The 14,056-nt window shown below is 43.4% G+C and overlaps 1 protein-coding gene across 6 annotated transcripts in view; it reads right to left on the bottom strand.

Moving 5' to 3' along the window:
* htt (huntingtin) overlaps positions 1-14,056 on the bottom strand; it is a 33,225-nt gene that overhangs the window by 4,984 nt on the left and 14,185 nt on the right. For 3 of the 6 annotated variants that reach the window (XM_019889217.1, XM_019889221.1, XM_019889219.1), the window contains 32 exons: positions 13,953-14,031; positions 13,658-13,819; positions 13,489-13,544; positions 13,193-13,341; positions 12,960-13,096; positions 12,751-12,867; positions 11,788-11,910; positions 11,462-11,721; positions 11,046-11,188; positions 10,734-10,962; positions 10,316-10,457; positions 10,035-10,214; positions 8,737-8,913; positions 8,533-8,609; positions 7,261-7,396; positions 7,028-7,150; positions 6,739-6,946; positions 6,455-6,600; positions 6,199-6,376; positions 6,007-6,105; positions 5,696-5,880; positions 5,498-5,624; positions 5,270-5,373; positions 4,999-5,153; positions 4,777-4,916; positions 4,607-4,689; positions 4,396-4,526; positions 1,465-1,597; positions 1,196-1,351; positions 897-1,087; positions 675-789; positions 266-479 (listed from right to left, as the gene is read on the bottom strand). In XM_019889217.1, the coding sequence (XP_019744776.1) occupies positions 266-479; positions 675-789; positions 897-1,087; positions 1,196-1,351; positions 1,465-1,597; positions 4,396-4,526; positions 4,607-4,689; positions 4,777-4,916; positions 4,999-5,153; positions 5,270-5,373; positions 5,498-5,624; positions 5,696-5,880; positions 6,007-6,105; positions 6,199-6,376; positions 6,455-6,600; positions 6,739-6,946; positions 7,028-7,150; positions 7,261-7,396; positions 8,533-8,609; positions 8,737-8,913; positions 10,035-10,214; positions 10,316-10,457; positions 10,734-10,962; positions 11,046-11,188; positions 11,462-11,721; positions 11,788-11,910; positions 12,751-12,867; positions 12,960-13,096; positions 13,193-13,341; positions 13,489-13,544; positions 13,658-13,819; positions 13,953-14,031 (4,655 nt within the window). Of the gene's footprint in view, positions 1-265; positions 480-674; positions 790-896; positions 1,088-1,195; positions 1,352-1,464; positions 1,598-4,395; positions 4,527-4,606; positions 4,693-4,776; positions 4,917-4,998; positions 5,154-5,269; positions 5,374-5,497; positions 5,625-5,695; positions 5,881-6,006; positions 6,106-6,198; positions 6,377-6,454; positions 6,601-6,738; positions 6,947-7,027; positions 7,151-7,260; positions 7,397-8,532; positions 8,610-8,736; positions 8,914-10,034; positions 10,215-10,315; positions 10,458-10,733; positions 10,963-11,045; positions 11,189-11,461; positions 11,722-11,787; positions 11,911-12,750; positions 12,868-12,959; positions 13,097-13,192; positions 13,342-13,488; positions 13,545-13,657; positions 13,820-13,952; positions 14,032-14,056 lie in introns of all 6 variants that reach the window. The other 3 variants (XM_019889216.1, XM_019889220.1, XM_019889218.1) reach the window with 1 other exon arrangement.

Genomic DNA, 14,056 nt, shown 5'->3' with positions numbered 1-14,056 from the left:
CTCTGCGGGACGGGATAAAATTATCCGATCGGAATAAAATTTTGCACACATCCTTGTGTCATAGTATCGACAAGATTTCCGACCCGGCCCGACGAATCCGACAAACTTTTCCAAAATGGACCACCCTAGTGAATAGTTATATTAGAAACAGTCATATTGGACGTGTCGCTTGAAAAGTACATGTTTAAAAAAAATAAAAACTGGGTCTGTATCAGAATTGGGCACTTGGTCTGTAGGTAAAATCCAGCCTTCCGGTCTTGCTTACCAGTGTACATGCAGGTGAGCATGAGGCCCAGGGCAGCCATGGCTCTGTGAGGTGACGGCATGTTCACTCTGTCGACACTCAGCTTGACGAGTGCCTCTCCATCCACTCGAGACAGCTGCTCAGACAGCAAGAGACGCTCCAAACCCCGGAGCACACAGTGATAGATTACTGAGGGGGTGGAGTCCTCACTGGCTGACACCATCACACCGCAAACCTGAAACGAAAGCAGGAAAGAAGAGCACCGAAATAAAAAGTTGATGCACAAGATTAGACATAGTACAGCATCTTTGATCGACAATGGCTAATCCAATCTGCTGGGAACCCATCTGTTAAATGTATTAATTCAACACAAAATCACAACCAATATTATTGAGTTCATTCGTTCAGGTACCACCGTACTTTGAGTTACCTGTATAACTGCAGCCATGAAATCGGCTCCTACATCGAGAGGGTAGTTCTCCATCATGTAGAAGGCCACAGCACACATCACTAGGACATGTTGCTGGTTATGCAGGTTCACGCAACTGTAACATAAACAGGAGCAATTATGAGCAAAAGGCTGCATTGCTCTTTTGCTCCAAATAATTTATTCACATGGAACATGTCATCAACTGATATGTGTAACACTAACTGAGCAATAGCCCTTAGGTTGGACAGCAGGTATTCAGAGATGCTCGGGATCAATTGCTTTGCTGTATCGTCAAGAAGGTCACACTCCAGGACATAGAGCACCCCATGAAGAGCACCCATGCGGCTGGGCAGGTGTGTGCTGCGCAGGGTTGACTCTAACAAGCGACAAACTGGCTCTGCAATCACTTTGTCCTGAAAGAACATGATTTTCCTTTTTTCTCCCTTCTTTTTAAAGAAGTTTTTTTCTACACGGTATTTATTACTCATCAGAGTGCTGCTACAATAACCCAGTGAGCTCACCATGCCCAACACAGCAGCTGCCTTGCAGATAGCGGGCACTAAGTACTGATTGAGGATCTCATCCTCCGGTGGGTGAAGCTTCTGCAGCTCCATAAGGGTGGAGAACATCATGTCAAACTGGTTCCTTTCTGTGAATAGGTCTGACACTGCCAGCAGCTGCCAAGAACAGTAAGATGGGAGCAAATGTCAGCAGTCATTAGTCCTCTAAAGGAGTCAACCGACAGACAAAAGGATTTCACTCATGTCCAAGTGTGTGTACGATGGCTCACCGATCGGACCACTTCACTGACGAGTATAGTTGGTGTTTTCCGGTTACTTGGAGAGCTTGGGATAAGCCACTGGCTGTAGAGCTCCAGAAGAAACTGGGAACATGAGTGAATGTCCACCCCCGCACGATGTTTTCTGTAAGCACACGCAGTGGGAGGTAGTTTTCAACAACAATGACGACGTAATTTCGTTGATGCTCCCTTTATTCATGACAACTTTGACGGCGATGAGCTAAACATGGCTCGGATGAAAACGTTTAGTGGGTCAATGGGTGTTCTGGTACATGCTCAAAATGCACGCTCGCTTCATTTCCTTGTTTTTCATCACATAATTGTGGTGTTTCTGATAACCACTTGATAGAGAAATCTATGAGCAAAATTGTATCATGTTTAAAGTTTCATTTGATTTGGGCACGTCTAAACGTTTGGGTGCGTATCCAGCACCCCCAAATGCCTGTCCGCAAACGCGCCGGCCGTCTGGGCGGAGGGCTTTTGAAGTCCACAATTACCACGTCAATGCAAGGGGGCAAACAGAGGGAAGAAGGCTAGACTCGGTCACAAAGTGGGAATTGAACAATTCGGGAACAAAAAAAGACGATTTGAGAACACCTGTAGCGCCCAGGCGACATTTGTCGTCTGCAAAGTCTGCAACTTGTTGATTCATTGTAGACCAGACAGAAAGAAAGGCGTCAAGTACCGGTGATTCAAAGCTTAAACCAAGGTAACCAATCACTACCGAGGGGCCGGACCGGGGGCGCGGTATGCAAATATCGGGGGCAGTGTTTTTCTTGTATTTTGCATATGTAACAATAAAAGTTCAAACTGGCGGACAGGGAACTCTGTGATTACCGGGGCAACAACCGCCGTTTGCCCGAAGAGATCCCTCCCACCGTTAATGAAGACAATTTTCCCTGTGTGCCGAGTCATTTCTTTAACTTTGTCCGGGGAAACTTTGACACCACTACATAGGGCTATTGCAGCCATCTGATGCTCATTCGAAGGTCAGTTCCAAAAAGTACTCTTAACATATCTTAATCCATACTCTATCACTTGACAATCAGCTAGTGATAAATTTCTTTGTAAGCTTTAAGTTTTCAGCATACAACCGCAAATGGGCTGCTAGCTAGCTTCGGGCTGAAGTTATCTTTGTTGTGCTATCGTCAATTCATTAGCTCGTTTGTGTAAGCTACTGTAATGTGTTGAACATACAGGGATTTTTGGCTGGGCAGCAAGTGCAAGGAAATTTCAAGCTTCTCATATTGACCCATGTTTGGAGGAGTATCATAAGCCCCGTTCACAAGGCAACGTTTGGTCCGACGCTGCACCGAAGCAGCGCCAGTCGAGCGTTCACACGTGCACATTTGCTCAGACGTAGCTCCACTAAAGAGCTTATACCGGACCAAATTTGATCCACCTCAGGGAGGTGGTTTAAAAATTTGCTCCAGAGCAAATGCTCATTTGCGACACTACGCCGGAACAAATGTGCACGTGTGAATGCAGCTGGGTTAAATTTGCTCCAGAGCAAATGCTCGCTTGCGGGGGAGTGGCCTCGCTACTCTCGCTACCAGATACACGGAATCCGACCCCGGTCGACAGTGACGAGGGGGCCAGCGACACAGACGAAACCCGGCCGTGCACCCCCGTTCCCGGTAAAAGTGTCGCGATTTAAGATTTCTTACGGTTACAATAATCTACGTATTTTTACGAACATCATCAATGCATTTGCACAACGAAATAACGCTGAAATACAGAATAAGAGGCCAGACAAAGAGAAATCTCGATGTGCATTTGCTTAATTACGCAGATAAATCTTGTGGCTTACTAGGCTTTAAATAGAATAATTCAAATCAAATAAATAGGTAAAGATATCTGAAATTATTTCTATAGGATTGTTTAAACGAAATTAACATACGTGCGCACTGCGTCTGGCCGGCTGCGCTCCTGTTTAGCAGTTAAATAGCAATTAAATTACAGCGCATTCTCTGTTTTATCCAAATTGTTTGTTTTAAAAAAAGTATTCCTTAGTTTAGTATCCGCGCATCGTTTTAGTATACATTTATGAAAACATATATTGTGGCAGTCATAAGGAGCACACACGATTGACTGTAAACACGTCTTTATTCCACGACTGCCAACAAGTGGATCTATTCTGAACAAGGACAGAATAGTGTCCGCCATAATATTTATTAAAAGAAAAATAAATAAAAGTCCGCGAGAGAGAAGCCCGACCCGACCCGAACCTGTTTTACTTCCGCATTCCTGTCGTTTTGGTCCGCAGCAGAAACTGCACGTGTGACCGCAAGTGGAGCTGCGCCGACGCTGCGCCGGTGCTGTCACACTCAGCGGCTTTGCACGTGTGACCGCTCCACAAAATTTGCTCCGGTGTAAAATATATCGCAACAAAATATTTCGGTGCAGCGTCGGACCAAATGTGTGCCGTGTGAACAGGGCTTAAAACATGCAGGGAAATCTAGCATTTTAGACCTGTTACTGGTCCCCAAACAAAAACAAACAAACCCAGAAGTACAGATATTTTACATTTCTGGTCATTGCTTGAGGGAAAGATAAAAAAACCTTAAATAAATGAAGGATGCTAGCCATGTATTTTTTTGTTTTGCTTTTTTGACAGGCCATTCATTGTATTGTTTTCTTAACATGGAAGTATTGTAAAAATTATAAAAAATGGAAACTGTTAGTATTATAAAAATAAATTAAAAAATAATACTAAAACAACTTTTAAAAACTGAGTTGATTGACCAATCTTTTAAAGTCTGAGTTGACTAAAACTTTCACGTAGAGATGACTAAAATGTGGCCCTTTTCCTTCAAGAGACAAAAAAAAAGTGGCCGCCAAAAAAACGAGTGATTGGTGCATGTTTTTTGTGTAAATAGACAAAGTGGGGAAGTCTGCACTATCTAAAAGTATTCATAATACCGAGAGTTGATTGGCGATAAAGGTGGTGACGTGGGAGCTGGTGTATCTGCTTCATCTTCCTCATCTTCGCCCCATTCTTCCTCCCGCAATGGAGTGATATTATTTCCTAACCACACTGAATGAATGGACACCTGTCAAGAAGCGATCAACAAAAGACTTAAAATCTACCGAAACCGTCCATAAGAAGGAGACTGAATTCACAGGCCTTTACCTGTCCCAATTTATAGTCCATGTTTCCCATCTCACGTTCTGTGTTGATCTGAAGCAGCAGCTTTTCATGACTTATCAGCATCCCTGCTGAAAGAGATTAACAGGAAATCATTTTAATATGATGAAAAAAGCAGGGTGTGCCTTTCACTCGCATGCAGTATTGCTGGCTACCTGCTGAGGCTGCAGACAAAGAGGGCACAGGGTCCCAGGCATGGTAGGGGTGGTGTGTGTGAATATTGTCTCTCTTGGAAACGAGAGCCTGTATTTCTCTCTCAACCTCACCCCGGATCACTGCCAGTTTCCTTCCAAACCTGGACACAGACGCAAACAATTAAACCGAAGAACGCTCATGAAAGTGATCTGAAAAACTGGAAAGAAAAATTAAAAATGGACCGTGTCTCCAGGGCCTTTAGGCTCTTATTGCGGGGCTGCTGTTCCAGACAGCTGACAGCAGGGTTGCCAGCAGTGGGAAGCATCATGGCACCCAGCACCAGGCTGGTGATGGCCTGCACTGCCAACACATTCAACTGCGTACGCTCTAAATCTTCCTACAATGCCAATCAGATGGAGAACACAGGATTCGACGGCTTTGTTTTAGTCACTTCACATATTAAAAATCAACAGCTGTCCCATACTGAATTCTAATATTTATTAGAATTGGCACCTCTTGCTGCGTGTCCTCCTCCTGGTCTATTGTTATTGGTTGGGTGACCAGCACGCCCAGCAAAGTGGCCCAGGTCTCCTCAAATTGAGTCCTGCTACTCCAGCCTGAGACAGTCACAAAATGAGTATCACCATATTTATTAAAAAAAAAAAAAAAAAAAAAGAAAGATAAAAAGGCATGAGAGAGATTCGCCTAAGGTGCAGATAACAATTGCACATTTTTACATACCAAGTATGTTTATACGGTACAGGAACTCTCTGAAAACATCCTTCTCTTGCAGAAAGTCGACAGGAATCTCAGGCAACGCTGTACCAAACTCCCCCTCGGGCTGTGGAGACCAACCGAGTTTCCAAACCTGTGGAGTTTTGTCAAAAGATTGTATCACTCTCACACACTTCTCAACACACAAATACATGAAACACTGACCAGTGGAGGAACCCGAGTGAAGCTGTTCACCAGTGGCAGTCGGGCAATACTGATCACAATGTTGCGTAAAGTTGGGGTCAGAAAAGCAGGGATTGCACTGTTTTTACGATGACCTAAGGAAAGAATGCTCTGTAGGCCTTCCACCAGCTCTGCCATGATCTCACATGCTTGCCACTCACACTTATCTGCAAACAAAAAAAATGAATTGCATCTTCCCACAGATTTGCCCAAGATTTGTTCAGAAAAGAAAATCCATAGTTGCAATTACTACGCCTTTGCTTGACAATATATTCAGGTCAGCGAATCCTTACATTTTGTGTGTATGGAATCCACTTCATCTCCTTCAGCATCCGCAGCTAAGTTTTTCTTCTTCTCTGGGACCAGAAGCTGGTCTCCAGGGCTCACAGCAACTTAAACACAAAAACAAATGGAAGCATTTTAAAAACAAATGTAACAGCAATAAATAAAGAGGAAATTACAAAAAATATCACTCGTCTCCTTACCGGCGACCATAATGAGACGTAAGCAGTAGATAAGGGAACACGTGTGTGTTGCGTACTCCTTGGTGGACAGTTTGTTCCAGATGCAAGTCTGCTGCAGGGCTAGGCACAGACAAGCCAGAGACCACTGCAGGTCCACACTCAGGGGTAGCTGATCGTGAATCAGTCGCCAAACTATCACCTGGGTCATGTAGGAGAAAAAAACTGCGCTAAAGCCAACTGAAAAGTAGACAAGTTGGATGCAGATTTGATATTTTACCTCAGTGGCAGTACAGGTGAAAGTAGTTATGAGGTCTTCTTTGTCACAGAGAATGCGCAAAGAGGATGGGAGCTGGTTTACACAGAGGAGGTACTGGGAGAGAGCTCTACAGAGGGCTAAAACCTTGGGATAAAACCCTGGCTCATCTGAAAGCATAGCAAGATACAAAAATCTGAAGACGCAAATATAAATACTGTATCGAAGACAGTCAAGCTTTAAAAAAAACAGGCCTTGGTCACTTAGGTCAGTTTGATAAATGCACTGCTTGAATCCACCACTCTTACCATACACATCAGCCAGTTGGGTCCAGTAGGACTGTGGCTCAGAAGTTGGTAAAAAGGACCGGTGTGGGCCAGGAAGTGACTGCATAACCCCAGCAAGTTGCTCTAAGGTCACCTGCAACGCCGTCTCCAACAAGAGTGGGCCCTGACCTCGTGTTAGTCGCTGAACACCCATGCTCAGGCATGGACACAGCAGACTCAGGTTGAACGCCTCAAAAGTAGCCATGAACAATGGAAATAATGAAATTAAGGCCAAAAAGCAGAAAATCTTGTTAATGTACATGCAACTTACTTCACATCTCATAATGCTGAAAAGATCTGGGGCAGGTAGCTTGGTAAGGAGTTCAGTTGTCTCCAACAGAGACACATCTCCACGTAGGCAACACTGAGACCTCACCAGCGACACATACCACTCCTAGCAAATAGCAAAAATGCATGAACAAACACCGGTTTTCTACTGATATGTATGCTTTCTGTGTGAAGTTCATTAAAAAAAAAAAAAAAAGCCCAATTCATATTCCGCACCTTATCTGCATTGACCAGTTCAGGGGCAGGCGGTGGATGCCCATCTAAGGGATGTGATGTCACTGGAGGTGCTGGGCTACAAGTTGTAGCAACTGAGGCTCGAAACCTGTCCAGCAGGGAATAGAACCGCTGATGCCTGTGATGGGGAAACAACATGAGCTTTGTGAAATTGTCAAGAGGTGGGAGGGAGTGACATACAGTACGTGCAAGTCACAAGTACGGGTGAATAAAAGTCATTCATAACTTTAAGCACTTTGTAGGTTGTCACTTTTTGAAGTTGAGTGAAGTTTGCGTGCAGAAGTTTATGGAGGCGTTGCCACATCAAAATTGGCAGCCACGCTCACGACCTGAAAAGTAGTCTACGTAGAGACTATTTATAGATGTAGTTATGTTGTACTCCAGCTACTGCCCAATGATAGCTGGGATAGGCTTCAGCACTCCCACAACCCCCGTGAGGATGAAGCGGTTCGGATTAATGGATGGATGGATGAATGGATGGATACTATGTATCAATGTCTATGCTTAAGTAACGATCGCGGTTTTAATCGGTATAGTTTTGAGATTACAGACTCATTGGTGTCGATCGCTTTATTGGCTTCTCAATTAAATGCAGATCCGACATTACGTACTCGATCAGTGATTATTGAGCTAAACGGTCAAGCTAACCTAGGTAGCTTAGGTTCACAATGCTATCATGCATCAGACAGATGAAAGGAAACATTGTTGTCTGTTGATGTTGTCTCTTATCTTCAAGTTTCAAACCGTGCATGTTGCTATTGTCTATTTCACAGTTTTACCAAAACGATTATCCTTGAATCCAACTTCTCCACACCTTTTTTCTATCCACAGTCAACTGCAAGCAACATGCAGCATCGCTTCTTTTGCATGTATTTTCCTGGGTGGAACGTTTCCCCAGTTATTTACTGAACTGGCATTGTGTTTTTTTTTTTTTTTTGCTGTGTAAACACTGAAATACCCTAAAACGCCACCAAAACCTGGGAGAGTGGTATACTGGTGTGAAGGAAGAATGTTTAAGTGCTAGTTCAGATCTAAGAGACAAGCTTTGAATATCAGGGAATTAAGTTTAGCCTGGGTGGTTAGCAGAAAAAGTTATGGGAGAGTCTTAACCGCATGTGCATGTGCAGTACATATGCATAAGCACATGCATTTTTTTCCAAATCAAATATTTTTCTCAAGCGTAATGTTATTCAGTTTCTGCTCGTCACACCAGTGTCCCTATCTCCTACTTACTGAACTGTAAAAGAGCATTACCTCTGAGCCAGGCTACTGATCTGGAGATATTCTTGGATTCTGTCCAGTTCCTCCACAGGCAGCTGGGCTATGCTGTTCTGAAGGGTAGATAACTTGATTACCTTAAACTTAAAATTTAAATAAAACTTGCAGGAAACACATTCAGAGTGCCACAAAAACAGTTTTATTAAAAAAAAAAAGAAAAAAAAGAAAAAAAGGAACAACCTGTAAGGTTTCTGCCAACAACATCTCCACCCTGCGACATGCCAACGTGTCCACCATACGAGCCAAAACCCTGAAGGGCGTGCTCAGTAGCTTGTCCACGTACAGCATCAGCAGGGAGCCAGACTGGCTCAGGTGAATGCCTTCTAAACACTGCAGAGTCTTCTTCAGCATGGTAGGCTGCACAGCAAAATATAGGGGAACATTTTTAAAAGAAAACAATGGATAAGAAATTAGGGTTGAAAGGTCTGCGACTGGCTGGCAACCAGTTCAGTGTGTACTGCCCCGCCTACTGGCCAAAGACAGCTGGGATAGGCCCCAGCACGCCGGTAGCCCCCGTGAGGATAAAGTGGTTCAGATAATAAATGGATGCGTTAAAAGGTCTACAGTGCTGATTAAATATGCAGAGATGAAAGTGGACTTTCCTGAAAATTCCAAGAAAAAAAATATATATATGTACACACACACAGTCACACACACCTGGCCGATCACGCATGAATTAGTCTACACAAAACGCTATTCAAATACTCGACATTCAATGATTAATCTTCCTTTTATGTGCACACATGCACCCTTTGTGGCTTCCGTTCTCGCCGAAATTTCGAAATCTCCGAGATATGACGAGGCCATGAGGATGCGAGGCGAGGGTATTACTGTTGTGGCGACGCCACTCGAGCGAAGTGCGTCTCAGCAGTAGATAGTCCGTTGCTCTCTGCTGTGCGTGCGTCAGCGCGAACATGTACGCAAGCGCGTCTTTTGATTTCAACCAATCAGCGCCGACGCAACCGACGTCACACACGACAACAGCTAAGCTAAGCTAACCGAGACGACACTCGAAGTCGGACGGACACGTTTTTCTGCCAATCTGTGTGTTTTCCTTTTTGTCCAAATATATTTTTTACGACAACAACTGTCTTGTCCACGGCGTCTTTTATTCGTTCCACTGGGGTTTAGCAAGTGTGTTTATAAAGAGACGAAAATCTCTTTACTGTTACTAGTGTTAGTGCCTCAACATGGCTACGGTCGTGAAAGCAAAACAACGAACTCAAACGCGTGTTCATTCAATGTTGTCAACTAATATCCGGATTAATTTTAGGCAATTTTTCCTCAATTCTCCGGAGAAATTTTCATTAAAATTTGAATATCTGGAATTCCGGGAAAATCCGGAGGACTTTCATCTCTGAATATGCAAATATTTTAACATGGTCACGACAACACTGAAACGGTGACTATTGCATCGCTTACACAGTAATAACAGGCAGTCTGGATATATGTAAAAAAGGCCAGATCAAAGTGCTTACATTGGTCAGGTTGTAACAGCGGGACTGAATAGCTTGAATGAACAGACCGCTGGCAGCTGAATTTCGGTGCACAGCACTGATGAAATCCTGCACGGGTGGCTCATGGGAAAGGCTGATAAGATCACTCACATGGTTAACTATCAGCCAGGTGAGATGCTCAGAGTCATGGAGGTTCTGACACTACAAAGACAATTGCAAATGTAATTCTGGAGCAAATATTTTGTGTTGGTGTAAGAATTGTGACAACTTGCAAAAATTCTGTTCTAATCGAACAGGCTCACCACATAATCACAGAAAAGGATGAGGGCTCCCCTGCGGACAATCTCTCTGTTGATCATGGAGAAGAGCGACACAGGATTCTCCTCATCAGCTTCTCCTGAAGAGTGTGGGCTGAGCAGTTTGGTACATGATCTGCTGTGTCTCCTGATAGAGAGCCCAGTAAAATTAAAATTCACAAAGCTCAAAGCGTAGGACTAAATAGGTTTTTACTTCTTCCGACTTCCTTTGAACATAAATTGTGCTGAATGATCACGATTTTTCTTTACTTCCTGCTATCTCTTTATATGTTCAATAAACAAGCAAACCAACAAAATATGACTACTGATTCACTCACCGATTACAACCGTACCTTGGATTTTGTTGTGAAAAAAAGAAAACACACAAACGTGAAACATTCACCGATGTCCAGACTGTTCTTACCTTGGTGTCTGGTGAACCGCAGTCCACCAGGAGTAGTTTGTGTAGTTGATGAGGAGTAGGACTTGGCACCAGAGTAGCACCAGGGAGGGGTGAGTGGTGATCAAGCCTTGCACCATGCTGTTCAGGATCTCTAGATGGTAATAGAGTCCAGCCTCTGATTCATTCTGGCCACTGGCACCCTCACCTTTTAGGAGGAGGCTGGCTGCAGCGGTGATTCTACGAAACATACCTGAATGGGGGAGAAGTGAAAATGTCAATGCTAATGGGACCAGGCTCATCGCCTTAACAGATTTCAATTTGATAAATGCCTACCACTTTTGAAGATGTGTATTAAACACATGAGCAGTGTACCCAGCTGCTGGCAATAGAAAGTGTGTTGCTGCTCCGTAATGTCCACTTTAACTTGTTTGCAGGAAATTTCATTCAGCAGCACTCCAACCATTTGGAGCAAGAATCTAAGGCAAAGATAAAAAACTAAATTCTAAGTCGACAGGTGAAAACACACAGAAAACAAAGCATCACTGCATCCACAAGGGTGTATATTCTTGGGTCAATGATCACATATTACACAATCTAAAAATTTCATTACAGCCCCCAACACTTATATTATGGACAGATAATAGAAATAATGCATACTCTAATTTGATGCCCCCCACAACCCCCCCACTAAAAATTGTCCACATTTCAACAGGAGCTCAAAAAACCGCTATGCATGTTTTCCCACGAACCTGGCAAAGGTTTCCTCAGGTAGGGCTTTCTGTGTATCACCATTATGTTCTTGACTACCAAATGAATCCAAGGTGGGAGGGGTATTTGGAGAGGGGCTCTGTTGATAGAGGCGGCGGACCGTGTTGCAGGAAAGAAGATGTGGGGAGAGGGAGAGCTCGTGCACTCGCGACAACACAATGTCCTCAGTTGACTGAGAGACAAGTACCCTGAGCACTGCCAGGATACCAGAGACCCACAGTTGGACTGTAGTCACTGATGCCTGAAGGAATGGTGTAAGGATTAAAGAACATAACTGGAAATGACTGGTCAAATTGTGATTTCTCACCATGGTACACGGGACGACAAACATGCTCTTGAGCAGCATATCCACAGGCCGTAGAGAGGAAGGTGCTACAGTCTCAAATAGAGTGTTCAAAACACCCAAAGCCTCAGGAGAATCCAAATGCATCTATTGAAAGAGACCACACAATTGTGAAAATGGCAACAGATGGGACCAAACTAGATAGTCAGGTCCAAGAATATCGGGACATCGACAATTCATCTTTTTGGCTCGAAACACCACCACAATGGATTTGAAATGAAAAAAAGGTGTGATGTCGATTTTGTTGAAATGTGCTGTTCCAAATTATGCACAGCAGTGTTTCACGACATTTTATAAGTTGTAAAGAACTGAAAATAGTCATTTGTTGAATTTGCAGCATTAGGAGGTTGTATTTGCTGAAATCAAAAGCTGTTTCAATCAAAATTATCTTAACAGGTGAAGTTATATTGTAACATATGACCTCTTATTTTTATAAGTCTTCACAAGTCTTGCATCTATTGAACTTGAGACTTTCTCGACAGCTTCTGCTTGAATTTCTTTCCAGGATGTCAGAACAACCTCCTTGAGCTACTGTTTCATGTGAGCTGCCTCCTACCTTCATAGATCTTTTGCTACTGCCTCCGACCCTCATACACCCTTTGCTCCAGTATGCTTAAAAGGTGCACAATAGGGTTGATCGTCAGGAGAGGATGGGGGCCACACAAAAGTTCCTCTCCTTTTATGTCCATAACAGCCTGTTGTAATAGCTACACCGTTCACCTTATTTGGATGTAAATACCCCCAAATAAAAGCTCAGTCTGCAGTTAAAGCACAGTTTGTTCATTTCAAACCCATTGTGGCGCCGTTTAAGCCAAAAACATGAGAATTGTGTTGATGTCCCAAACTTTATGCAAATGAACTGTATATGCGATTCCCTATTATAACTATAACATACTGCAGTCTCCATTCCAAACAGTCCAGTGTTACCTGCTGCTTGGCAATCATGGGAAGTATGACATCTGCAATCTGTCTGGACAACCTCTTCCACTTGTCCTCATTTTCTTTGTGACACTGCTGGAGAACCAGGATGAACATCTCCAAAACCTATATTCCAGATGAAAAATAAATACATCTAGAAGAGGCAAAGTCTGGATGGCTTGAGAACACTTTGTGGTGCCTTCTTCCAAAAGATATACCTGGTGGTACTGAACAAGTCTGAGCAGCATAGAGACCACCACTTCCTTCTGCGTATCCAACTCCTTGCCTGCATCTGCCTTGTTGGAGCCCCTCAGGACAAACAGGTCATGAACTATTGGCTGCAAGGCAGGGATAGCTTCAGATAAAATGGGAAATAATGGATCAGAATTACTTGTACGGAATCTGTTTTCACTCTGTACTTACAAACTTGTATCCTGTGTGTAATTCTTACCATGTGTGACAGCTTTCCGACCACTGGCCATTATGCCATCACAGAGCTGGATGATTTTGGGGATACTGATTATTTGCTTGGAATGGTAACGTTCGTAAGACAGCAGCACCAAGAAGAAAAAGATGTTGGGAATGACTGCCTCTGAATCTCTGAGAGAAACAATCATAATCCATTGAGTTAAATAGCTTTGTTACATTCAAATAAAAACTGCAATGGCATATATAAACGTAAAACAGTACGGCACAAAAATACATATACAGTGGAGGCATTTGTTTGTGACACATTGATAAACTTACCTGAACTGGCCCACTTCAATATATTCAAATTGTTTCAGGACAAACCCTATGAACACCTATAACAAAGGGAGGGGGGCCAACAACAACAACAACAACAACAAAAAAAAACGGCGTTGAGAGAGAATAATTTACGACAGTAAATGCAGATCATACGGTTCAACTGTTCAACCTGATCAGAGTCCAGCAAGCAGTAGTTGACTCTGAGCTGCACAAGTTGGGCCAGAAGGTCCAGAACCTGTCTCTGGAGAGCCACAGAGGTGCTGGTTGTGTACTGCTTCAAAGCTTTTATCACGAGTGGTTCAAAGAGACGGATGTGGTTGTGGATGGCATTCTAGGCAAACGATTTCAGAATAGCAGCATATTAAAAACAAAACAAAAATAATAAAGATACCATATCTCAGGGTTATTTTAATGATATATATTTTGTGATCAACTATCCTGGGCAACATGAAATAGACAGGTACCTTGTCGCCTCTGTGGCGTGTTGCATTCGCAATGTTTGACCTCAGCTGGTTTGATGCTTTCTGCATCACATCAAACCACCTGGAAGTGAAGAAAAGCAACAAAT

Source organism: Hippocampus comes, unplaced genomic scaffold (genome assembly GCF_001891065.2).
Source record: "Hippocampus comes isolate QL1 unplaced genomic scaffold, H_comes_QL1_v1.1 scaffold86, whole genome shotgun sequence".
NCBI classification, from domain to species: domain Eukaryota; kingdom Metazoa; phylum Chordata; class Actinopteri; order Syngnathiformes; family Syngnathidae; genus Hippocampus; species Hippocampus comes.
The sequence above is the reverse complement of the archived record's forward strand: the minus strand, read 5'-3'. Positions and strand labels throughout refer to the sequence as shown.